At 38.9% G+C, this 25,652-nt stretch overlaps 1 protein-coding gene across 1 annotated transcript in view; it reads right to left on the bottom strand.

Moving 5' to 3' along the window:
- Positions 1–19,644: 19,644 nt before the first annotated feature.
- The window catches only part of Sptlc3 (serine palmitoyltransferase long chain base subunit 3), a 119,655-nt gene continuing 113,647 nt past the window's right edge, over positions 19,645–25,652 (bottom strand). Inside the window, exons 11-12 of the mRNA XM_028883590.2 lie at positions 24,844–24,973; positions 19,645–19,997 (exon numbers count right to left, since the gene is read on the bottom strand). Of these exons, the coding sequence (XP_028739423.1) occupies positions 19,851–19,997; positions 24,844–24,973 (277 nt within the window). The 3' untranslated portion in view covers positions 19,645–19,850. The remainder of the gene's footprint in view (positions 19,998–24,843; positions 24,974–25,652) is intronic.

Genomic DNA, 25,652 nt, shown 5'->3' with positions numbered 1-25,652 from the left:
GGGACTTTCAGGCAGCTGACGAGCCAGGCCTTGATTTCAAGCACTTAGAGGAAATTTAAGACTGGTACCAGAACTGAGTTTTTGAACTTTTCAGACTTAAGAAATGAGATGGACAGGAGTGGTTCAATTGTAATGGAATTGTTTTGTATATGCATATATATGCCTTATTAACTGTGGTGACTCACAAACTGTTTGTGTAGAAATGGAACTGGTATTGTGTAGAAATGGAGAAAATTGTTTTTTTCTACTCAGACTTAAGATGAAGCTTAAAAAATTATAAAGAAAAGGGGAGTTAATATTCCTCAGTCTCTTTAATTAAAAAAATATTTTATTGTCCTTTGAGTAGATTAATGTTAACTTGTGTTAATGTACCTTATGTTTTGTTAGCAAGAAATGCAAAAAGGTCTATTGAGAAATTGCTTTTGGATTTTTGCTAAAGTTTGTAAAGTGTAAATAGTTCTATTGAGAGTAAACATTTGGATGTAAGTTTGTGAGAATTGTAATTATGTATAGTAATATGCTAGGATTATTATGTTAATCTGTTAATGTTAATGATGATGCTAAGGAATTCTTAGGTTTGATGCAGTTACATCAGGAGTTTACTGATTTATTTGATGTGGTTGCATCAGGAGTTTATTGATTTAAAGTACTTGACATAAAGGCTTAATGAAGCTAAGACTGCAGTAGTCATCTTAGACCCATTCAAAAAGGCCATCAATCTTGGTCATCTTCTACTCCTTTACTGGGAGCTGTGGCAGCCAAAGGGAGCAGGAATAATTCCAGCTAATTTGCAAGCTCTTAATGGAAAGCCAATTCAGAGCTAAATAGAGTTACACTTTATACCCTCACTTTATATTATTAAGAAGGGGGACCTGTGGGAGCCCACAGATGCTTCCTAGTGAGAACTTATTCAGGGTCAGAGAGTCTGGGCTTGTTTTATTCAGCAGGCTTCATAATGGATGATTTGGCCACGGGTGTGTTTACCAGGTGTTTGGAAGGATCTACACTTGGCTGTACAGTGTGCTTTGATCTTGCAAGGGGGAAGTCTTTTGCCTCTCCCCTTGGCATATTATAAAAAGCACTTTAGAAATAAATGAAGTGGCTGGTGGGTATTGACCCAGGCCCTCCCGAACCTATCCTGTGTTTCTGTCTTCCTTCTCATTGTCTAGGTCTCCCTTTTTATCTGATATTTCCTCATTCCTCTCTCCTCCACCTAAGAACTTTCAAAAATTGGGAGCTGAACTCTGACAACATGCAAAGTCAGTTTTTAATATGGTTATAAAATCCATTTAATAGGCAATGGACATTTTCAGAGGCATTACTTTAAAAGATTTTTAAATTTTATGTATATGAGTGTTTTTGCCTACATATAAATATGTGTAACACATGCATTTCTGGTGCCCTCAGAGGCCAGGTGAGAGTGTTGGCTTCTCTAGAACTGGGATTCCAGATGGTGTTGAGGTGCTGTGTGGGTTCTGGGAATTGAACTGAGGTCCTTTGCAAGAGCAACAAGTATTCTTAACTACTGAGCCATCTATTCACTTCAAAGGCGTTTCTGATAATCTTTGTGCTGTAGGAAGGAATGCGCTCTTTCCTTTCAAGGGCCGATTAAGTTAAATACAGAGACAAAACAAACAGGTTTGTTTTTTTTTCTCCCACTAGAGCAGTGATAACTGTTCTATTATATGTAATTTTACTATGTTGAAGTTAAAACCTTTCTTTTAAATAGAAAGAAAAAAAAATGGGAAATGATGGGAATGTTGCTCTGTATGCTGTGAATGTGTTGCTCTGATTGGTTGATAAATAAATTATTGATTGGCCAGTAGCCAGGCAGGAAGTATAGGTGGGATATACAGAAAAGAGAATTATGGGAAGAGGAAGGCTGAGTGAGGAGACACCAGCCCACCATCCAGGGAGCAGCATGTAATGGCACACAGGTAAAGCCATGGAATACATGGCAACATATAGATTAACAAAAATAGGCTGAGTTTAAGTGTAAGAGCTAGTCAGTGGTAGGCCTGAGCTCATGACTGAGCAGTTTTAAATTAATATAAGCCACTGTGTGTTTACTTGGGTCTGAGTGGCTGTGGACCAGATGGGACACAGAAAACCCTTCAGCTACAGAGCAGTTTTGTGAGTACAGGATCCAGGTCTTTTGTACTCACTGGTGGGGTTGAATGTGTGAAAATGTAAAACATTGTGTATTTAGGGTTAGGGTTGGGTGAATGTTAGGGTTAGATTAGTGTTGGGATTAGGTTTGGGTTAGGGTAGAATGAGGGTTAAAGTTAGGATGGGTTTAGGTTTGGGGTTATGGGTTGGTTAGGATTAGGGATGCATTCAAGGAAGGAGATTTTGATGGAAGTATGAAATAAAGTATATCTGTTGTTACTCAGAAACTATTTATAAAACACAAGAGTAACAATAAAGACTAGTAGGATGACACAGAAATTACAAATAAATATTCACTTAAAATTGGTCAAGAAGGTATCTATCATATTAAATGTTTGCAATGTATGAATGGGCTTCATGCATGTATTTTCTTCTCTATATATATGCCATTCCACATGCCCTCCCCCATGTGATGCCATTAGTATCAAGGGACTTTGGTGGCAGTTAGTTGATGCAGGAAGAACTCTGAAGTTTTATGTCTTTGAAAAAGGAACAACCAGGACCAAGGATTTAGCTTACTTACTTAGCACATGTAGTACCCTGAGTTCAGTTTCCAGCATTTAAAAATGAACAATAGGAGCTGCACAGAGAACTCACTATTTCCTGTCTTCTTCCCCCTCCACCTTTTTCTTCAATCTTTCTTTTTTTGTCTTTCTTTCATTTGCCACTTTAAAATGTTATGAGAAGTTGGGGGTCTTCACCCTGGAACAGGGTCTTCATGAGAACTAGATCACAGTATTTCTCTACTCTTGAACTTTCAGCCTTCAAAACTGGAGAAATCATTTCCTATGTTTGTAAGCCTCCTAGCCTGTGGTATGTGCTTATAGTGCATATATATAAGTGGTATGTGCTTATCTTATCAGCCTTGACTGATGATATTCTTCACACAATTAAAACATGTAGAACTCCCTAAGCAACTGAGTATTTATTATACATAGAGATGAATATCAAAATGACAGAATGAAACTTTTCAGGTTTCTAATATCAACTGGTCAAAACTCTAAGGAGATTTTGTCCTTTATACTCATGGTAGAGAATAAGCTTAAAATTTTTCTTTTGAAATAATTTCCATGTCATGGAAGCCAAGCCCATAATAGCAGATATATGCAAGTAAAACCCTGTTTTTTGAAGACAGAAATCTTGATTTTTAGAGAACAAGCAGGGAAAGTAGACTTTATCATATAAGATAGAAAGCACTGACCATGGCCAGGCCAGGCTGTTCAATATCTGCACAGGACACAACTAATTCAAGGCAAAGTGTAATTCCATTTTGAGCTGGTCTGGACAGAGTCTTTGTCTTTGGTCTGGAAAATCTAATAGCAATAGTAGTGAATGGAGTGTGAATTTTCCCATTCATCTTAGTAGGGTTGTCAACTTTGAAGCTTAATTCTATCACACAACACAAAGCTGGCCATTTGGGGCTGTTATAGGATACAATTAGTGGTGACTTTTCTAAAATCATACCTCTACTTTCTTTATGGTTGTAATCATTGTTTGCTAGGTAGAAGGTCAGTTAGAGATAGTTTTTGATTCCAGTTAGTTACCTTAGTTTTTGATTCTGAGTCATTGGCTTCCTCAGGACTGACAATCTCTGCTGAGCTGCATTTGTGTTGGGTGTATGGGTGACTTTTTGCTAGGTGACACCAAGAGTTTTCTTTTTTTACTACCCCTGTCCTTCCAGGAGCAAGTAAGGTAGCTCATTAACCCACTGAGCACACCAAAGAAGTAGAGTTGCCAGTCCTTGGCCACTCATACCTTTGTTCGGTCTACGACTTATTTTGTGAATTATGTTTTCTGCTCTACCATGAGCCAGAAGCTAATGAAGAATACATTTATTGGACAAGCTCCCTGAAACTTACACAGGTAAACAATTGGTGATTTGTTTGCATCATTCCAGAAACAGATCAAGGGGATTAGTTCAGGTCTGCATTGAATGGCAGAAATATGTTGTCCACAAATAAGGACCACATATGTATTTTAAAACTGTCTGGTGGTCATATCAAGAAAAGAAAGAAGAAGTAATATATATTAAACTCAGTGTATCCCAAAGTATTTAAACATGTGATCAATTCAAAACTTATTAGTGGGTTGAGTAGATGACTCAGTGTATGAGGCACTTGCTATTCAAGCATGAAAACTAGGGATTGGATTCCTAGAGCCAACATATAGCTGGCTGGGTTGGCAGATGCCTGTAATTCCAGCACTTGGGAGGCAGAGACAGGGGCTCTTGGGACAATCTAGCTTAATCTAGACTAGCTTGAAAGAGTGAGCTCTGGGTCCAGTGGGAAACTTTGCTTCAATAGATAGGGTGGAGAGCACCCAATGTCAACTCTGTCCTCCATATACATCCACACATTTGTGTCCCATGTGCAAAGATGTGTACATACACACTCCTGAACCAAACTCCCAACTTACTAGTTCTTTTTCACATTGCCTTCAAAATACAATCTACATTACAGTATGTACACACATACACAGACATATATGGAACTTTGGCCATGCTCACCATCCACATATGGCAAGTGGCTACTATAGTGGAAGTCACAATTTTAGATAGTGGAAGGTCTTTCTACTACCTAAACAATGATAACAATCCAGTCATACAGACTCCAGGTAGAGAGAATAGCAAGAAGGAAGGTCCTGAGCCTGAGGATGGGTAAAGGTTTAACCAAAATTGAATTCAATTGTAAAATACAACAAAAAATACATAGTTATCCACTTTATGACATTCCCATACATTATTGCTGGAAATTAAATTGTACTTTTAAAATATTCACAAAACATGACAAGCCATCATTTTTAAATTTCAATTAAAAGGCTAGTTCAGCATAGTTTAATAGTTTGTTACAATAGAAATGAACTCAGTGCAAAACAGAACTTTTTTTTAAATGGGAGCTAAGTAAATGCATCTTGAACATATTTTCTCTTTTGCCTTCAAACATACAAATTCATCACAGTCTAATGGGTATTTTCCTGATAAATATACTAATTGTAGGTTCTTCTTTCTAATAGCATTATCTATCTTCAGGACAGGCTTTGAGAAGAAATACATCTGGGTAGCATTGCTTATGTTTTATCTTTCTCTGGAGGCAGGCCAAGTCTGACCCTCAGCCCAGCAACATAATGAATTAATTAGAAACAAAGGTACCCTATGCAAAGACAATGAAAACTCACTCAGAAGTAACTAAAGAAGCACTGGTTATTTTCTGGAGTAATTGTCCAGTATATACAACTTTGTATGTAAATTGTCCAGCTATACAACTTTCATGCCCAATCAGCATTCTATTAGCTACATAAGACTAATTTGATATGCCTTTATTTTGATTCTTCAGGAACCAACTCCAAGATCAGAACAGGAGTGTAGAAGTTGATTTGAGAGTTGATTCCAGGAAGCAGGAGTAGGAGTCACACTGAGAGGGGATGATACTTAAAAAAAAAAAAAAAGAAGACATGTAAAGGATCATGGGCACCTCATCATACTGTGCCACTCCAGGTCTGTGAAGGTACTTTTCATGTCTCAGAAATTTTCTCAGCTCTGGAGAAATACATGCTTTCTAAGCTATCTCTGTCACAGCACTGCTGGCCGTGGGTTAGGGAAAATGACTGTCATCTTTTAATGCACGTGAGCAGAATCTCATTCAGCTAGTGTTTAGAGAAAACCCTCAGGTAAAACCCTGCAGCTGGCAGCTGTATGCTGCAGACAGGAATGAGAAAGACCTGGTACATCTGCACAGGTCACTGCCAGCAGCCGTGTAACGCTCACCCTGAAAATTCACCCAGAAGCTTGCTTCACCGCTGAATGCTTTACAGTTTATCAAGTTCTGCCATTTAAATTGTCTTATTTTATCCTTATGAGGCCCTTGAGGGGTGGCTGAGTAGGGTTTACTAGTCATATGTTATAAAGGAGAAATCCTACTGTGCTCACAGATGGGAAAGCAATGTGGGGATCTGGCTGTAGGGGAAATCCTGGCTGCCTTCCCCAAATCCCAGCCCACCCCTCTCTTCTTCAGTACAGCCGTGCAGTTTGCTCTCTCTGTGGCATGGCTCCTGCTCTTAGCGATGGGTCAGCTGGTTCTCACCAGTTAACTCGTTGTGTTCTAATAAGCACAAGACCGGTGAAACGCATCAAATTAGAACAGAGAAGAGCAAGTAAGGTATCTTATCATTTTCTTTTTTAAGTTTTACACATCCATGAGAAAATATTTAGCTGTGTAGTTTTTAGCTGCCTTCATGCGTGCATGAAGCAAGCCCCATGATGACATCAACATCTCAGGAGGCATAAAAAATGGATGGATAAAGAAGACAGAACAAACTCCATAAAATAACAGCAAAACCAATGAGGTAGCGAGTGTTCACTGCCCACTTTAGAATTTCAATACTGGGAAAATTGAGAGACGGCTGCAGCCTCACTTGATTAGCAGGTATTGGGTTTTACTTAGATGGAGATTTTTAAAAAGTCACACCTAGAGAAGGACTAGTGGGCACAGACAAGGGACCTTCATAACACCCATTGGTGATGTGTCTATGGCATTTATGTACCTAGGGTAGGGTTTGGCAGCTTCTTATTGCAGGCAGAATTCACACTGGAAATGTATTCCCTCCCACCCCATAGGTTTCTTTCTTGTGAGTAACTGGCTGCTCATAAGTGAGCCTCATCCCCTGGAATGAGGATTCAGAATGAGTGTGAGAATCCAGCCAAAGCACAGATGAAAGGTGACTCTAAGGATGATTCACTACACTAAACATTGAAAATGGCCACCTGTGTCCCCCAATAGCATAGACTCTAGCATGGGAGGAACTTAGTGCATTGAGAAATCAAATTTAATCTACAAAATGGGATTAAGGACAAGTGCCAGTGTCTTCACAGAAGTTAAATGTCCTGTCAAATCTCACAGGAGGCTGTCCCAAAGTAGATGGTTCTAAGGAGGAGGGACACACTGGCTAGAGGTCCCATAGAATCCAAATGATAGCTCTTTGCTATGTATCTGAGATCCAGGTTTGACTCTACCTGAATCCAAACCGTCTCTAGGGTTTCTACATTTTTGTCTCTGAATGCAAAACCACAAAACTGTAAGCATCACGAAACTGCTCTCCTCAGTGCTCAGCACTCATCATTGGATCAAGAAAGAACTGCAAATCTGAAAGCAGCATTTTGCATTGTTTTCCAGAAGATGAATTTACTTGATTTTCTAACTGTAGATTAATTGCATACACACTTGCATACATACACATGTATGTGTAAACACACATTCTCTACTTATGCAAAGAAAATAGGAAACACAATTTTTAGACCTTTCTTTTCGCATTTATGTCAACAAAGTTTTAGTTTTTTAGGATTTCTTTCATATTTAATTATGTGTATGTGTGTGTCTATATGTATGTGTGTGGGTATATGCCCATGGAGGCCAGCAGAGGGTATCAGATCCACAAGAGGTGGAGTTACAGGCTGTTGTGAGTTACCCAACTAAGTGGGTGATAAAAAAACTTAACTTAGCCGGGCAGTGGTGGCGCACGCCTTTAATCCCAGCACTCGGGAGGCAGAGGCAGGCAGATCTCTGTGAGTTCGAGGCCAGCCTGGGCTACCAAGTGAGTTCCAGGAAAGGCGCAAAGCTACACAAGAGAAACCCTGTCTCGAAAAACCAAAAAAAAAAAAAAAAAAAAAAAAAAAAAAAAAAAAAACTTAACTTGAATCTTCGCCAAGAATAGTATGATCACTTTGGCCCTTTTATTTTTAATGGGCACACATGGGAAGAACAGAGTGCAACCTCAGATGTCATCTTCAGGAACAACATCTACCATATACCTCCTTTGATATAATCTTTCACTGGCCTGGAGCTCATCGATTAGGTAGATTGGATGGCCAGAAAGTTCCAGGGATCCTTGTGTCTTTACTTGCTCAGTGTTCAGAGTATAAGTGCCAGTCACCATGTCTAGCATTTTTTTTTTTTTTTGCAGGGGAGGGGGGAGTTCTGGCATCAAACCCTGGTCCTCATGTCTGTACAGCAAACACTTTACTGCTAGAGCTGTCTTCCCAGCTCTGCGAATAAATTCTCAGTATTTAATTAGTTTGCAAAACTGTTTATACTGTCAATGATAGTAGGTACATTTCCATAACTATCAAATAATAGGCAAATACTTTAAGCTAAATCCAAACATGTCTTAAATAAAGACATTAAAACTAAAACAAGTCTCCTATTTGTAGAAACTTATGTTTATTTCAAACATTTAGGTTTTACCAAAAATACTGTGGTCTCTATTGCTAAATGTTTGCAATATATATTCCTTCTTTTTTTAACTCATATTTTTCTATGTAGCTTTCTGATTTAAATTCTGAATGGATTTGTTTCTTTCACTCAGTCTTTGTTTAGCTATGCCTAACTTTCTGTTCCAGACACCTCCTAAGATTATGCTTTCAGCCATCTCTTTACTAAGTTTTATTTCGTGCACCTATTCTGTTTCTCTTTTGTATCTTTAATCACTTAAGCAGATTTTTTTTCTGTCCTGCCTATTGTAAGATGTCCAGATAATCTCTCAAACCTGTCTCTACTCCTCTTGTCCATGGTGGATTATTTCCACAGTGAGATTTGGTCTCTTCCAGTGGCATCACAGCATAGGACATATTATATCTTAATTTATTGTCACCCAAATTCTGATACATATCTGCAAATCAAACCCACAAAGTCATGGTTTGTCAAGCTTCATCATTTCCTTTCTCCGTCTAAAATCTAGACAGAAAAACTTCAGTTTACTGCTGTATTAATGGACTTTAATCAAATAATTATTAGAGTCCAACTTTTCACTTTTTACTGGCCCAAGTCTTCACTGTTTTTCATTATATAGGCATTAAAACTCCATGTTCTGGAGACCAAAGGGTGGAGTTTATATCATCTATTACAGTTAATGTTTTAGCTTCTTTATTTCTTATCACTGCTGGTTTTCTAGCTTTCCTACAGGTCCCCACATTTAAAAGAATGTTACATTGACCTAGTATTTCTCTTTTGTAATGAGTTTCTGATTTAACAGAAACTAAGCTTTAAGTAACTAAAGCTCTTAACTATTTCTTTTACAATAGTTTATATTAATTGTACAAAATAATGGCTTTCATTCTTACATATGAATATAGTGTACTCTTGAAAATATTTTTTCTTTTAAGCTTTTTGAAGTTATAATATTATTACACCATTACCCCCTTCCTTTCCTCCCTTCAAATCCTCCCATGGCTGCCCTCTTGCTCTTTTTCAAATTCATGACCTCTTTTTAAAATTTTTACATATACTGTACTTGTAAGTTTGTTTCCAAGGCTTATCATTTAGTATGTGATAATCAATTGGTGTGTTCTTTTCTGGGGAAGGCTCTTTTCCCCATGCTCAGCATTCCTTAGTTGACTGTAGTTCTTTGACAAAGGTTGAGGCCTCCTAGCCTACCCCCACCCATTCATATTAGCATGTCCATTCATGCCCTTCTTGTTCAGGTCATGTTTGGGCAGCCATGCTGTTGAGACTTTCCGGATGTAGTTTTTCACATTCTTAGGAGACACAACCTCACAGCAAACTTCCTGTTCCTCTGGCTCTTACATTTTTTTCCACTCCTTCCATAATGGTCTCTGAGCTATATGTGCAAGAGTCATATAGTAGAGCTATCCACTGGGACTGGGCTCCACAACTCTGCATTTTCATTGGTTGTGATATTCTGTAATGGTCTCTGGCTGTTGCAAGGAGACGTTTCCTTGATGAAGAGAAAAAATATTTTATAATTGATGTATTTTTTAAAGATTTATTATTTATTATATAATATATATATAGTATACAGTGTTCTGTTTTTATGTATATATATGTATATATGTGTATACACACACACACACACACACACACACACACACACACATATATATATATATATATATATATATATATATATATATAGTATACAGTGTTCTGTTTGTATGTATCCCTGGAGGCCAGATCTCATTACAGATGGTTGTGAGCCACCATATGGGTGCTGGGAATTGAACTCAGGACCTCTGGAAGAACAACAAGTGTTCTCAACCTCTGAGCCATCTCTCCAGCCCAATAATTGATGTATTTTTAGTATACATTTTTCTGGGTTTCCATAAGGACATTTTTACACAAGTATACATGCATACTCCTCCCCTTCAAGTATTTCTTTAAAACAAATGTTCAGAAGTGGGATTGTACATTTGGGAGGTATACTTTTAATGTATCTTATACATTAGAGTGATAAATACTATAGAATATTGAAGGGTTTATCTTCTTTGCACTATCTTATAATTCAAGAATATAATAATAAACATGTGGCAGCTTTTAAATAGTTTCTTAACCAGATTTAACTTGTCTCTTTCTTATTTTAAGCTTTACCGCTTTATGGAACATCTGCCTCATCATAAACTTTGGAAGTATAAATCCAAAATACCTGGACATGCCCATAAGATTAAGATGAGCAGAAACTTTGTGAAAACGTCCTCCTACATTCTTACTTCTACAAGGTGAGAAACTAACATATATAAATTCTATTGTCACAGCAATCACATCCATTCGTGCTGAAAGGCTAGATGGTGAAAACAGGAAGGCACTTCACGGAGATGGGGGCAGGGACACATTTTTGTGCGTGCTGTTATTTTTTAGTGTCTACTTCTCCTAGCCCTTAAACTGTCACTGAAGAGTAGCTTTGAACCAGCTGCTAAACTCTGAAAGGTCATAACCCAGGAGCAGGGGACTGTAGGAATGTGTGCAGCGAAGATGCAGATGGGTAAACAAGCCATAAAGTAGACTATGGTTTCTCTTTTCTAGCATTTCATTGAGAGCTGACTCCAGGCTATTACCCTGTGAAAGTGAAATGGAAAAGAGCTGATCCTAAACAAACCTCTGGCTTGCTTTCCCCATAACTAATGAAACCCAGGAGTGCCCTGAAGTGAGGTGTGACAATTTGAGAGGCAGAGAAAAGATCACAGAGGTGAGAAGCCTATCACCTCTCTTTTCATATCCCAAGGAGCATATGGGCCAGACTTAGGATGCTCTTGGTTCTGGTGGCCAGGGCAGCAGATGGACACTGCTGATGCAGTGCCCCCTCCTCCTTTCCAGGCAAGCTTTTCTAAACGTGCCTTAGTTGTGAGCATGCACATATGACAACCACCTTGGAAACTGACCAGGGCTAAGCATAGCATTTCTGTATCCAAGGGTAATGAGAAGGAAAGATGGGATGAACTTCTGGATAAACAGCTATGGGTAATAGACTGGGTGTGGCCTTTATGAATGGAGGATGGAAGGAGCTCACAGGCTTTCATGTCTCATACAAGTAAATGAAGTGGATACAGGAGTAGTACTGAAAAAGATGGCTGGACCTCTTGGTGCTGAGTTATCAGAGCAATTTTTTTTCTTAAAGATCTCTGGACATCTTTTTGGATCACAAAATTAGGGCTGGTCTCCTTTCTCAATGTGTCCAGTATCAGAGTTAAGTCAGTCATCAGGCAAGGCTAACCACCAGTCTCTTCCATTTTCGCTTTTCCTTTTCCATAGACTGAGATGGCCATGCGCACTAGGATAAAATCATCAGGGCTGGTGGGGCCATAGGCTAGAAATAACATGGACTTGAAACACCCTGAGGATTGACAACCAGGGATACCACATCAGAATTCCATTTGGAGTAAAATATAGCCCATTTTTGTTGCTGTTGTTGTTACAACAGTTTGATTAATTTTACTATAAATTGTCATTCTGGGGGATCTTTTTCATTACTTGTTAGTAAATTTCACTCTGCATTGGCTATAGTACTTTTCTTTGACTTGAAAGTGTTTATTGGATTACTTGCAAGTGATTTTTTTAAAGTCATAAACTTTAAATGCTTTATGCTAAAAAGTCCCCGTTTTACCTAGGCATGATGTTACAAGACAGAAATTTCAGTTATTCAGAAAGTTGAGGCAGGAAGAACACAAGTTCAAGGCCATCCTGGCTTTGCATAGTCAATTTTAGGTTAGCTTGGGCAACTTAGTGAGACCTTGTTTACATGGAAAAATTTAAAAAAATCTGGCTATAGTTGTGGAATCATCATAGAGCATTTCCTTGGTACACGCACGCACGCACGCACACATGCATGCATACATGCTCTTATTTTCCTGTCTTTTTATTAGGTAGATACTTCTGCATGAAGAATTTTAGTTTGGAACCTTTTCCCCTGTAAGTTCTGAAGACATTACTTCCCTGTCTTCTAGCATCAGATTTTGTAGTACAAAATGTGTCAGGACTACAAAAAAGAAAAATGCAAAAGACAAGCAGGCAACATACGTATGAAAAAGGGTTATCCCTACTAAATGGCCACCAGACATGCATGAGAGTGACTTTTTCCGTAACAGAGCAGTAATGGTTATAGAACGTTAGTAGCATTGGTGCATATTGAAGAAATGTTCTACATAACGTAAAGGGGTGAGGATGGTAGTATGAACTATCTGAAGGACATGCTTGTACCTTTCAATAGTAAAATCCATTGCTTCTACCTTTTTATTTGATTGTTTTGTTGTCTCTCTAGCTGTAAAATTGAAATCCTTCTGTTCATTCTTGGTGGTGTGCAATTCCTGAAGACATATTTATGTGAAAACCTTTTAGTCTTTATCTCACGCTAACTAGCCAGTTTCTTTTCGTTTTGTTTCAGCACCAGGGAAATGGTTCTTCTACTATTTATTTGATTTTTTTTCTGTGTTCCATGCTTCCTACTCATGCATTTTAACTTATCTGATGGATGTTGGCCTTCCTTATTCATAGCCTGCATCTTTTACATCTTCTTTCATCCTTTTGTTTGTCCTTTGCTTCGTAGTCTAAGGGGTATTTAAATATATCTCTTCTTTGTTTTCTAATGATTTATATCATCAAACATTTAAATGCTATACAACCTTTAGTTTTTGTGAACTGTTTCAATTTTAGTCAGCCTGTTCTTATGGGTATATCTTGGTGAGATTAACTTACATGCTTCACACCCAGAACATCTCCAAACTTCTCCTCTCTGAAAATTGTCTGTTTCTGCCAGTGAATGCTTTTCCTCTTCAATTTTTCTGTATAATGTATGGATGACTGACATATGTAGTAGTTATAGAATCATTTATGTAGGAAGTGTCTAATATTTAACTGGTTCTACTTAAAATTGTCTTATTAATAAAATCTTTTACAAGTTTTTATTTTGAAGATTTACTTAACTTTTTTCTAGTTAAAAATTCTTCATAACTATTTGAATATATGTTTTTTAAACATCAACATACTGCTTTACACAGTAGAAAATTCACTGTTATAGGTGTCTATAATTTGTGACTGTGATTTACTGATGTTTTATGTGTGTGACATTTAAAAAAGATGTATAAATTATGTGAAATTAGTATTGACACTATAAAAATAGTAGCATGACACATGCAATTATTTACAAAATAGACATGTTATAGGGAAATCATGCATTGTTGTACAAGCAATTATTTTATCTTTAAAAATAAAACCTCAGTGACTGACTGACTACTTAACCTTATTGAAAAATTTTCATTTACAGGATGCCAAGATCTTTTCCGTGACCTCACATTGCTACCCATTTGTTTTCATCCATGCACCTTTATTCCCACTTGGGATCACAGGGAAGGGGCTGGGTAGACTGATCTCACCACAGTTAAGTCATCGCCACTTTGCTCCTTTTGGTCTTCCTTACAAATTTTCTCCATGCATGCTTCAAATCTGGAAAAAAACAAACTTTTGGGCTGTAGAAACAAAGAAGCTGCAATTTCCTTGCCTTAGTCCTTGGCCCGTGATGAAGTAGAGAGCACAACGTGGTGATTGGAGCCAGACTTACCCTTGGCCATGGGCATTGCAGCCGACCCAAACCTAATTAAGAAAGATCCTGAATAAACTTGGGTGAGAGCCAAGATCACTAGTCCCTTCAATCAATATTTTTGATATAAAAATTAGCATCTGGCCTGAATAAAAGGCAGTACTGTTTCATGCTGTAGGAAAAAAAAAAATCCTCTTTTCCATCTATTCTGACCTTCTGTTAGGTATTTTACTGATTTATTTCTATGATAAGGTTTTGGTGCAGTTGACTTGCAAATTTTGGCCTTCAGCTCCTCATTTGGACCAAAAGCTGCAAGGAGAATTAGAGTCACAAGTCTTCTCTTAATCCCGAACTGGCATAGGCGTCAGCTTTTTCCAACAAGTAGACTGGTTTGACTTGTTCCCTGATTTTTGATTGAGTTACCTTTACAAAGATTAACTGAAATAACCCTTAAAGAAAATTGCTTTAGTAAGGAAGAGGACATGTGCCTAAGAAAGCACTACCAGAGTCTTAGAACTCCTCTTTCTGCTCTGTGAATGAATGATGAATACTGTTGCCTACCAAGAAATCTCTGCAAATTTATGCAACAATTCCCAGGAGACTCTGTGTGTAGGAGTGCTTAGCACAGTGTCTAAAGATAATTGGCTTATTAGCTCTCAGGATGTTATAAACCTGCTTCAGAATGTAGTCTTAGTTTTGAACCATAGAATTCACAACTAAGCTAAGGAGATAGAGACAGCAAGGGTTCATGTTTGATTCATTTTAATGCTGATGTTATTCCAAAGAGTTGTATTTTAATGAGGTTGAAAGGAGGAACAAATTAAGACATCACTGCCTTTTCAAAAGACTCCAGGAAATACTTAGTCATGAAATGAAATGATTTCCAGGGTTCACTTTAAAGTAATCTAATGAGAGGAAGAGTGAAGGGGAAGATGAAAAGCCTGGTCACGAAGTGACAATGCTTAGAGCATGATGATAGGTGTGTTGGATTCATCATGCTATCCTATTCTACTCTGTTTATTTTTTCCATTATAAAATTTAAGTGGCTCTCTTAGCAGTGAATCTTAAATGATAGGCCACAGGAATCATCTCCAACTGAACATAATCGTCTTGCTTGTGCTAATGCCTTGCCCTACACCTCTTCTGGGAGCTTTGTTTGGTTGATCGGAGGCTAGCTTTGTTCCTTCAGTTTGAGTTAGTGGTAACGGATAATCTAACTGTACATTTTCTCATTAATATATAATGATTACACTATTGTACATTAATTGTACCACAGTGTCTGGTTTTAGTGGTCTGCTGCTAAAGTTTGAAAAGCCAGATGCAGGGGGAGGGGCTTGGACCTGCCTCAGCTGAATGTACCAGGCTCTGCTGACTCCGCATAGGAGACCTTACCTTGTTGGAGGAGGGAATAGGAGATGGGTTGAGGGGGGAAGGATGGGGGGGGGACGATGGAAGAGAGGGGGATCTGTGGTTGGTGTGTAAAATGAATAAAAAATTCTTAATAATAATAAAAGGAAAAGCCAGACCCCCCAAACCATGATTTGTAGTATTTACTCATTTCTGTGTTGTCAGGTTTCCCACTACTATGGTCAATTTCAAGCTCCCATTGTGATGTCACTGAAGGATCTGGAAGGATCTATGCACAATTGGTTCTCATGAAATTATATGTCTCTCTAGCTATAGCTACCTCCACTAATTGCCTCTAGTGAAATTCCTAGAGGCAAGTATCTACCCGTCTTTTCCTCCCAGAATGACTTAAATCACATCAACACAAAACCATTTATGATTTTGACAGTGTCAATTTTAGTGATTTGTTTATTAAAGTTAACATTTTACAGGCAGAATGAAGTGAACTGGTCATCTCAAATGTTTCAGTGAAACATAAACATATTCACACCCTATATACTGTATTTCACAATGCTACAAAATAATATACTACAACAATTGCCAAGAAATAGTCTCCTCTTGTGTGTGTGTGTGTGTGTGTGTGTGTGTGTGTGTGTGTGTGTAGGCTAAAGGTCAACCTTGAGTGCTATTCTTCAGGAACCATTCACTTTATTTTTAGAGAGAGGGTCTCTCGGGACCTGGAGCTCCTTGATAAGACTAGATAGGAATCTACTTGTTTTTGCCTTCTCAGAGCTAGGATTGCAAGGTTATACCACCATGCTTGGCTTTTTATGTAAGTGTTGGGGATCAAGCTCATCTAGATCTTCATGCTTACATAGGAAATACATTACTGATGAGTTATCTCCCCCAAAGCAAAGAAATACTCTCTTCTTGATTTACAAAACACTACACAACTGGGTATGGTATTAGAAAAGAATAGAACACAAATACATTGTTACTATCTTCCAAATTATTATTGTTATAAATCAAAGTGTATATTTAAGATAGTTCAAGTATTCATCAGAACTTAGATTTTAAGGTAAGAGCTAGAATTTTATATATCTGTTACTTGTGAAAGAAGATGTAGAGAGGCATTGTGTATGTGAGGATCTGGCAAGAATAGCACTCTACTGAAGAGTTGTAATGGTCAAAGGTTGAACTTTTCTTTTTAAAGTTATGGAGAGAGGGAAGGAGAATATTAAAAGTAGGAATCTAAAATACAGGGGAAAAGGGGGCATCTTGTGAAGATCTTTTCAATGTTGGGTCTATTTTTTGTAGAGACAGACATTTCTTAGAAAATGGCCCATTGAGAAGGAAAGGAGAAGCATGGACTAAATTCATTTCAGTTTACTAGTATCAACAAAGAATCAGAAAAGTTCCCTGCTATGTTATAGGAGCCAATTGGTCTACCAAAAGCTCTAATAATGGTTTACAAATTCTGGCGTATGTTGGAATTACCTGGGGAGGCTTGTTAAAATGTAGCGTCCTAGGAACAGATTCAGTGGTGGTCTGATGTGAACCACGTGGTTTGTCATGTTAACAAGCTTCCTAAATAAATTCTGAAGTCTATGGTCTCTCTCAAACTGAAACATGTTGAAAGGCAGTAAAGCTAAGTATCCATAACACTGTCATGCCACGATATGATTGTCATTCCTTCATTATGCAAAATTTTCTTCCTTACAAATATCAGTTTGGAAACTTCAGCTTCTGTTTCCCCAAAAGTTGATTTCTAGAACACTTATCTCTCAGTCATTCAGTCAGATATTCATCTAGCTGTTGATTCTCTTCTTTTTCAAAGAAGAGTAAAAGTGTCCATGCATATATATGTGTGTATATGGGTACCATGCACATAAGATAGTTGGGATGTAAAACACTATAATTCAGAGAGTCCTTGATCCCAACAGATCCAAACTCTGATTAATGAAACTCAGTAGTTACTACCAAATTGAAATCAGTCTTAGTTAACTTAGAGGACTTTTTCTTATAAAAATCAGTATTTCTTGCAATTCACAACTTTCTATTTTATATATACTCATACTGCCACTCAAAGGAGTCAGAGTCTCTCCTCACTCAGGAAGCATTGTACTGGAATTACAGTTCTTTTCCTAAGTGTATATTCACTGTAGACTCTGACAAAAGTAAGTCTTTTCATATGTGTATGGGAAGGTAACAAGTTGCTCCAAGATCCTCAGATCTTAATGAAAAGGAAGAACCTCCTCCTTGCTCTGCATGCTGGGCAGGAAAGTAACTTCTTCTCCATGATGAACAGAACACAAATTCCTCCATGCAAGTAAAAGGCATGAGCATTGTTAATCAGGAATATACCTATCCCTCTGGTGGTTTAAAATTTTAGGGCAGGTATGACACCATAGATGATGATAACAGACAGAACTAGAGATGAAGGGGGATGCTTACTGTTAGAAGCGTATATCTCTCTCTGCCCTCTTTACTGCCTATTTCCTGTTTTGAACTCTAGGTATTCTACATTTTGTTCAGTGATTTATTAAGAACAACTTCATTGAATGCACATATTAAAAAGAAAAGACATACATATCTTTCTTGCTTTATGCATCTATATGATATGTGTTTTCTCTGCAGAATTAATGCTGTACCAGTTCACTCAGAAGAGTTAGACTAGTTATCAGGTTAGTCTTCAGATGGGCAGCTGCACACATAGTACCCATTTCTTTTCCTCTTCATCACAGCATTCCTATAGCTTTTCACCACTTCTGAGGCACTTTATAACTGGGAACTGGGAACTTTTTTTAAAGGATTGATTTTTTAAATTATATTTTAACTATGTGTATGTGTGTGGGTTGGAGTGTGGATATGCCCATGTGAGTCCTGGTGCCCACAGAAGCCACAGGCATCAGATGCCCTAGAGCTGGAGATACAGGTGGTTGTGAACAACCCAACCTGGGTGCTGGGAACTGAACTCAGGTTCTCTCTGGAAGAGCAGTAAATGCTCTCAGCTGCTGAGTCATCTCTCCAACCCCAAGAGATCCACTAAAAAAATTATAATCCACCAGGGGGCTATACTTTTTAAAAAGTTTTGCAAAGGTATCACTTTCTTTTCGAACGCTCTTTGAGCATCAGTGTTGCTCCATCAAGCATTGGTGTTGCAGGTTGAATTTCTGTCTCTGTGCACAGCATGAAAGCTTGAGCCCATCTGTGTCACACAGAGCCAAAGCTCTTTTGAAGTGATTTGTTTACAGTGTCATTTGATGGAGTGGAATGTTCTGTAACTCATTCGAACTGTTACAGAAGCTTGGCTAAAAGGTCACCACTGCTCTTTGGAGTTTCCAAGTCTGGGCACCATCTGGGAGCTTGTTAAAGATAAGGTTTTCCACTGGCTTTTTCCATACCAACTAGAACCAATTAGCAGAGGACTAATTTTTCAGAGATGCTTGTGTCGTTTTTGTATGTCATGAGAGGGATGAATCATAGATGCACAAAAGTGTGTCTTCTCACCAAATCTGAGTAGATGTGCCATGGAGGATGTTATTTACTGGACCTGTATCTACAAATACATAGCCTTGGAAGAGACAGAGAATTCATTTTTTAATACCTTGTTGGACCAGTTCATTCTTCTGGTGTAAGTTGGGAATTTTTTTATAAAATTGAGTTTCACTCAGAATTCAATAGAAATGGGAAGTTATTAAGGCCAAACGTGCTAAACTCACTCTGCATGGCACCAGCATCATTTGAATTGTTTTAATACTACAGTTTTAGTCTGGGTCCAAAACTGACTTGTGCTTGATTTCCTTCTTCCTCTCTAGAAGACTAGAGCCATGAACTTCCCAGCCCCCAAAAGCTTAACAACAAAGGTGTAGGAGAGCACCAAGAGAAAAAGGAGATTGGCTTCAAGAACACCTCTGGTCACCACTGGCTAGTTTTGCATTCTCTCCCAATCATTAACTATGTCTTTTGATACCTGTCCTTGGATAAAGTTGACAGGTGGCCAACAGTAGAAACAACATTGCCTTCCATCCTTCCTGGAACTTCCCATGATACATACAAACTGTTCCTGGTATTGGTATGGGTTGAGCAAGAGACTCAGCTCCTCTCTGTCCCTTTTTCTCATGTGTGCAGATGGCATACTTGAACACACAGTAAGATTATCCAGTTAAAAATCAAAATCCTTTCATTTGGTTGGAGCCCTTGAAAGGGTCTGACTCAAAACCTGGAGAGTAGCAGCTAAAACACAAGCTCCTTGCCATTAAAAAATACTCCAAGTGTGCATTTGTGTATTTCCAGCCAAGGAGAGGGAAAATGTAAATCTAGAATTTTATGTATATTTTGATTTTGTAACAGCAGGTTAGAGACATTAAAGAAATGACTATTTCCCTCACTCAATTAAGCTGGTTTGGAAAATAAAATTGTCCCGAGGAAAGGGTAAAATACAGCTATATTACTTGTGAGACAAAGGAGGAAGGAAGTCTTCTGGCAGTCTTTATGTTCCATTCATTATGCCAGGAAACTTATGTTTCAGGTTCAACGCTCATCTCATCAAAGCTTGCTTCACTGTCAAAACTCTTCCCATTGGAGAGTGCAGGGCGTCCTGACTTCTTGAGTGGGAAGTATTTCACATTCAGGAGATCACCGAGTTTATCAACAACTTCCAAAACCTGCAATGAGATGCCCTTCCATAAGTTATCTTTAAACTCCAAAATGGTTATTTGTCCCTGTGCTTTATCCAACCTTCGTTTCAACAATTCTCGCTCATATAGACCCTCCTCTTTCTCACTAATTAGACTCCCAGTGCTCCACCAGGGGCCTAGCCGTGGAAGTCTGCATCCAGATTCCTCAGTCCTTGGATGGGGTTTATGGCACAACTATTAGGGTGTTTGGCCATCCCATCACCAGAGTAGGTCAGTCCCGGCTGTCTCTCGACCATTGCCAGCAGTCTTTTGTGGGGGTATCTTTGTGGATTTCTGTGGGCCTCTTTAGCTCTTTGTTTCTTCCTTTTCTCATGAATGGAAACACATGAACTATGAACCAAAGGCGGAGGGGTCCCCAACTGGATCAGGCCCTCTGAATAGGTGAGACAGTCGATTGGCTTGATCTGTTTGGGAGGCATCTAGGCAGTGGTACCAGGTCCTGGGCTCATTGCATGAGTTAGCTGTTTGAAACCTGGGACTTATGCAGGGATGCTTGGCTCAATCTGGGAGGAGGGGACTGGACCTGCCTGGACTGAGTCTATCAGGTCGATCCCAGTCCTCGGGGGAGACCTTGATCTGGAGGAGGTGGGAATGGGGGGTGGGCTGGGGGGAAGGGGAGGGGGGCAGGAAGGGAGAGAACAAGGGAATCTGTGGCTATTATGTAGAACTGAATACTATTGTAAAATAAATAAAAAAATATGATTAAAAAAAAAAAAGCAAACAAACCTCCAAAATGGCCTACTGTGCAGAGCCTAGGTTAATGGCAAGCTTCCCAGAGACCCATAGTAATGTTTTGCCAGCAAAGATCCATGTCATTAGGTTTGGCTTGTAAGTCCTAGAAGAACTTGAATTAATTAATCAATTTGTCTGTGTGGGTACATGTATGTGTATACATGTATAGGTGTATAGGTGTATGTGCATGTGTGTACACATGTATGTGATCGTTAGAGGACAACCTTGGCTGTCATTCATCAGGAGTCATCCATCTTGTTTATTGAGACAGGGCTTCTTGCTAGTCTGAGCTTGCTGCTAAATGAGTCTCAGGAATTTTTCCCCCCTGCCTCCCCAGTGTTGGTATTATAAGCACATGCTACTACTCTAAATTTTTTAAGTGGGTTCTGGGAACTGAACTTAGGTCCTCGTGTGAGCGCTTTACCAACTGACCTAATCTCCCTAAGCATGCTAGAGAAATATTGGGTGGTAATTCTTTTATTTAATGTTTTAACTCAATGTGAAGGCCCACAGAGGTTTCCTAGTAAGATCTGAGCTTGCTTTACCCAGCAGGGCTGCATTAAGAGATGGCTTGATCACATGCATGGTTAGCAGGTGATTGGAAGGGTCTGCACTTGGCTGAGCTAGAGGGAGGTCTTTTGCCCCACTCCTTGGCATTCCTATATCATGCCCTTTAGAAGAGACAGAAGGGACCGGTGGATGTTGACCCAGACCCTTCGGAGGTTATCCTGTGTTTCTGTCAGTTTCTCTCCCCTCTATCTTTCTATCCAAATATTTCTCACCCCTCTCTCCTCAAGAGTACCCAGGGGGGAAAGTGGGAGTGAGTCTCCCACAACTCAGCATTGTAAATGTTTTATTTTAGAAGTGTGAGGAGAGGAACTTAGATATCTGACCTGTCTAACCGTTTATTTATTTATTTTAAGACTTGCATATAACCTCATAGAAGAAAATAATAGGGTTGCAAAATACATTGGAGATTATGTCTTCATAATAGAGTAAACCAGCAAAATAGAACATTTCTGGAGCTAATAGCTGCATCTTCAATCCTCTCAAAACTTACTCCCAACACTCATTTTTAAAATACCCATTTCTGAGCTGGGTGGTGGTGGTGCGCGCCTTTAATCCCAGCACTCGGGAGGCAGAGCCAGGCGAATCTCTGTGAGTTTGAGGCCAGCCTGGTCTACAGAGCGAGATCCAGGACAGGCACCAAAACTACACAGAGAAACCTGGTCTCGTAAAACAAAACAAAACAAAAACCAACAAAGCCCATGTCTACACTCCATGGAGTAACACAACTTAGACTTACAAATAATCTAGACCACACATATTTCAGTTTTATATTAAAGTTCTTGCTGAAGTATGGAAGAGTATGAACACTTCTGGGACAGGGGTTAGAAGGGAGGGAATTCTTACCGCAGTGGGTTTACACTGAAGGTGATTTTTAATGAAGCAGACATAAATTCTGCCTTGGGTATTAGCAAGAAGTCACTGGCTGGTTGTATATTTATCATCTTTATCTGGGGAGTAAAATGATGAAGGGAAGCTAGAGCTGTCACAAAGGAGCCAGAAAAGGAAGATGTCATACTAGCCTGTGTCTTTTCTGTCCCCAACCTGGTCTCTGAATGACTCCCTCTTCCTCTCTTTTCCTTTGTAGGTGTTTTGCATATGTATGTGTGTTCTTGTGTATGCAGCACACACATTCAAGGCATACACACACGTGCCTGTGCATGGAGACCAGGCACAGGCCAGGCCAATACTTGCTGTATTGTTTTCCACTTTAATTTTTGAGGCAGGGTCTCTGACTGAACCTGAAGTTCACCAAGTCAACAAGCTCCAGGGCTGTGCCGATCTCTGCTTCTCCAGTGCTGGGATTAGAGGCACACGTGCTACCACACCCAGCTTTTCATGTGGGTGCCTTGAATTCACGCTCAGGTCCTCACGCTTGCAGATAGCGAGCACTTTACCCACTTCACCAGCTCCCCAACCCTCTGACTGCTTTGGTCGAATATTGTTTATATTCTACGAGTGTACATGTCCAGTTGCTACCTTAGACCCCTGACCAGTCAACAGGTTCGAGTCTCAATTTATGTAATATTAAATCACTGCTCACACGTTTACATTAAAATGGGCGTGTGAGCACAGACATAACTGTCAAGTTGATCTATCCATGCTCCCAGCATGTCAGGTGTTCCATAGCAATGAAGAATTTGTAAAAGGGAGCCCAGGGTCTTATTACTACAGAGTTGCTTATTCTTGAGGTCTTAATGCTGTTTGGACCACAAGAAATAAAGAAGTTATCTCTGTTATCCATCCCATTCCTGTCACCTTTTGGAGCTTACTCACTATTCATATCTTCTTGGTTTCTGTAAGATTTCTTCATTACAGTCTTCTGACTTTCTTGTGTAAATAGGCACAAGCTTTCCTCCACTCTCTTCCCTTCCTCCTCCCCATTCTCTCTGTCCTCTCTTCTTATCTTTTCCCTCTATTTCTCTCCTTTCCTCCCTCTTCTGTCTCTCTATCTCTGTCTTTCTCTCTTTCCTCTCATTCCCATCTGTGCCTGTCTGTCTGTCTATCTCTCATCACTTCCCCTTCTGTCTCTTTGTTTTCTTGCTCCTCCCATTCTGTCTCTCCCCTCCTCCCCCATCTCTCTCTCTCTTCTCTCCCAGACTCCCCATTTCTCTCTCTAGAGTGTGATTCAACCTCATATGGTACTCTTCAGCTTTTTATCCATTATGCTTTCATTTCTGTTCCCTGACTTCCCATAAAACCACACACTCTAAGGAATACTGAGCTCCCAGGAATTGCTGATTCAACAGTTTCTTCTCATCTCTTACCCTATTTGAACTTTCTTGTGTTTAGGTAACTTTTTGGTCCTTTTTTCTGGAAACTGGTGTCTAGTGTACTTAACAGTATAGTATTCCACATCCTTCCTGGCAGTTTTATCTCTACCTAAATTCCCACCTATTTCCCACCTGCAATTCCATGTCTCAGAATATATGTGCTCCACTGGGATTTGGCCTGGCGTCTCTTGCTTGTTTCTCCACAATTAGACTTTCCATCCTTGACTTTATCATCCCCTGAGTTGCACAAACTACAGTAGCTCTAGGCTTGCAATGTTTTCTGAGCTCTAGAATTCATTTTCACTTTCATCAATGGTCCATAGGCCCATGTGCTTAATGTAGAGTACAGAATTCACCTTACTCCTCCACTCTCATTGAAGGCGATCTGACTCTTACTCTATGTCTTCTCTCATTTACTGCTTCACCCTCATCCTTCTGTTCAGCAAGTCCAGAGATCTAGAGAGTTACCTTTGGTCTTCTCTGCTCAGGCATCCCCTACCTCTAACCACTTGTCAAATCTTGGCAATTCATGCATTCATAGTATGTGTTCATAGATTCGTTTCTGTTATTGCTGTTTCCATCACCATTGGAGCTCTTGTCAAGTTTTATTTTATTTCAAATGACTTCATCTCCTTTTCTCCAGGTTCTTTCCTCTCTAACTCACTTGTCACACTTATTTCACAGTGACTGATCATGTTGCTTTAATGGTCAGAATGACTAAATGTTGCTCCATAATTATTATTTAAAAAGGCCCATCTGAAAAGTCACTTTCTTTGTGAATATTCACCACTATAATAACTCACCCACACTTTTATGTTCCCATATTGTTTTCTATTTTCTTCCCATGGTTAATTTATTCTTTCTGTAATTATCATTATTTTGTTATTAATTTAGTTTGTCGATATTATGTAATCTTTTTGTTCCAGGTTTTGTATATGATATATACATATCAGTGTTTATAAAAATTCATTGATATTAGTCTTTTCTATGAAACCAAAATTCTGTCTTTAATCAAATCTTCAGTAAATGGATTTTTTTCTATTCATTGATTTGAGTGTGCTGTTAGATATTGTTGACATACCATAGTAATTTGCTTTTTAAAAGTTTAGCAGTGAGTTTCATTTGTCACTAGTTTTCTTTTTCTAAGCCACCCTAGAGAACCCCAAGATGGCTCAATATAAGTACTTGCTAAGAATCCAGGGTACCAGAAATAGTGATTCTGTTGGTAGATGGATACTCACTTCATCTAATATCTCCTTAGTATGTGCTGATGAAAGGCAGAAGCGAGCCCGACCTTCTGCCAGGGCAGTGGCTGGAAATCCAACAACCACCACCCCGATTTTTTTCTTAAGCAAATGCCTTCCAAAAGCACTTAGGGAAAGAAAAAAAAAGTTAACAGAGAGAAGTTAGAATCATCCTGCTGAAAAAAAAAAAAAGAATATGGTTAGTAGACTTCTTTTTAAAATGATATAAAGGAAAGGATGATTAAATTTTCTCCCACACAACGGACCAGACCACAAAACAGAAAATTGCTTGCTGTTCCTCATAGCTGAGTGTGTGCTTTTATGGAACCTGACACACTGATTAGATAGTTGTCAGTAAGGAGCCTTTGATATCCAGCAGAGAATGCTGATGTCTGTGATGCTGATTAAAGAAGTTTGCACTGATAAGCACTCCTTGATCTGCAGAGTTCCTGGACTAGAAATCAAACAGCTAGTATGATACAATGACAAGAGAAATACTATTTATTATATGTAAACATATATGTTTTAAAAAATGAACTGCAGCATTAACTGTGGACATTTCAAGAAGGGAGACTTAGTGACTATAATTTGAAGATCAGGATTTGAGGGCTTGCAGAATCCAAACTCCAGGAGTGAAGATTACAGTTACCTCAAATGAGAAGTAAGTAACGGCAAGGGTCTCCTCATTTAAAATAATATTTATGAGTGAATACACACAGGTATGCACAAGAGGAATAACTCTTGCCTGACCTTGAGAGGAACCAGATAAGAGGTGAGCAGGGAGGTAAGAGACCCTCAAGGGCAGT

The sequence above is a fragment of the Peromyscus leucopus genome, chromosome 4, assembly GCF_004664715.2.
Source record: "Peromyscus leucopus breed LL Stock chromosome 4, UCI_PerLeu_2.1, whole genome shotgun sequence".
NCBI lineage: Eukaryota > Metazoa > Chordata > Mammalia > Rodentia > Cricetidae > Peromyscus > Peromyscus leucopus.
Note: the sequence above shows the minus strand (reverse complement) of the source record. Positions and strands in the feature narration are given on the sequence as shown.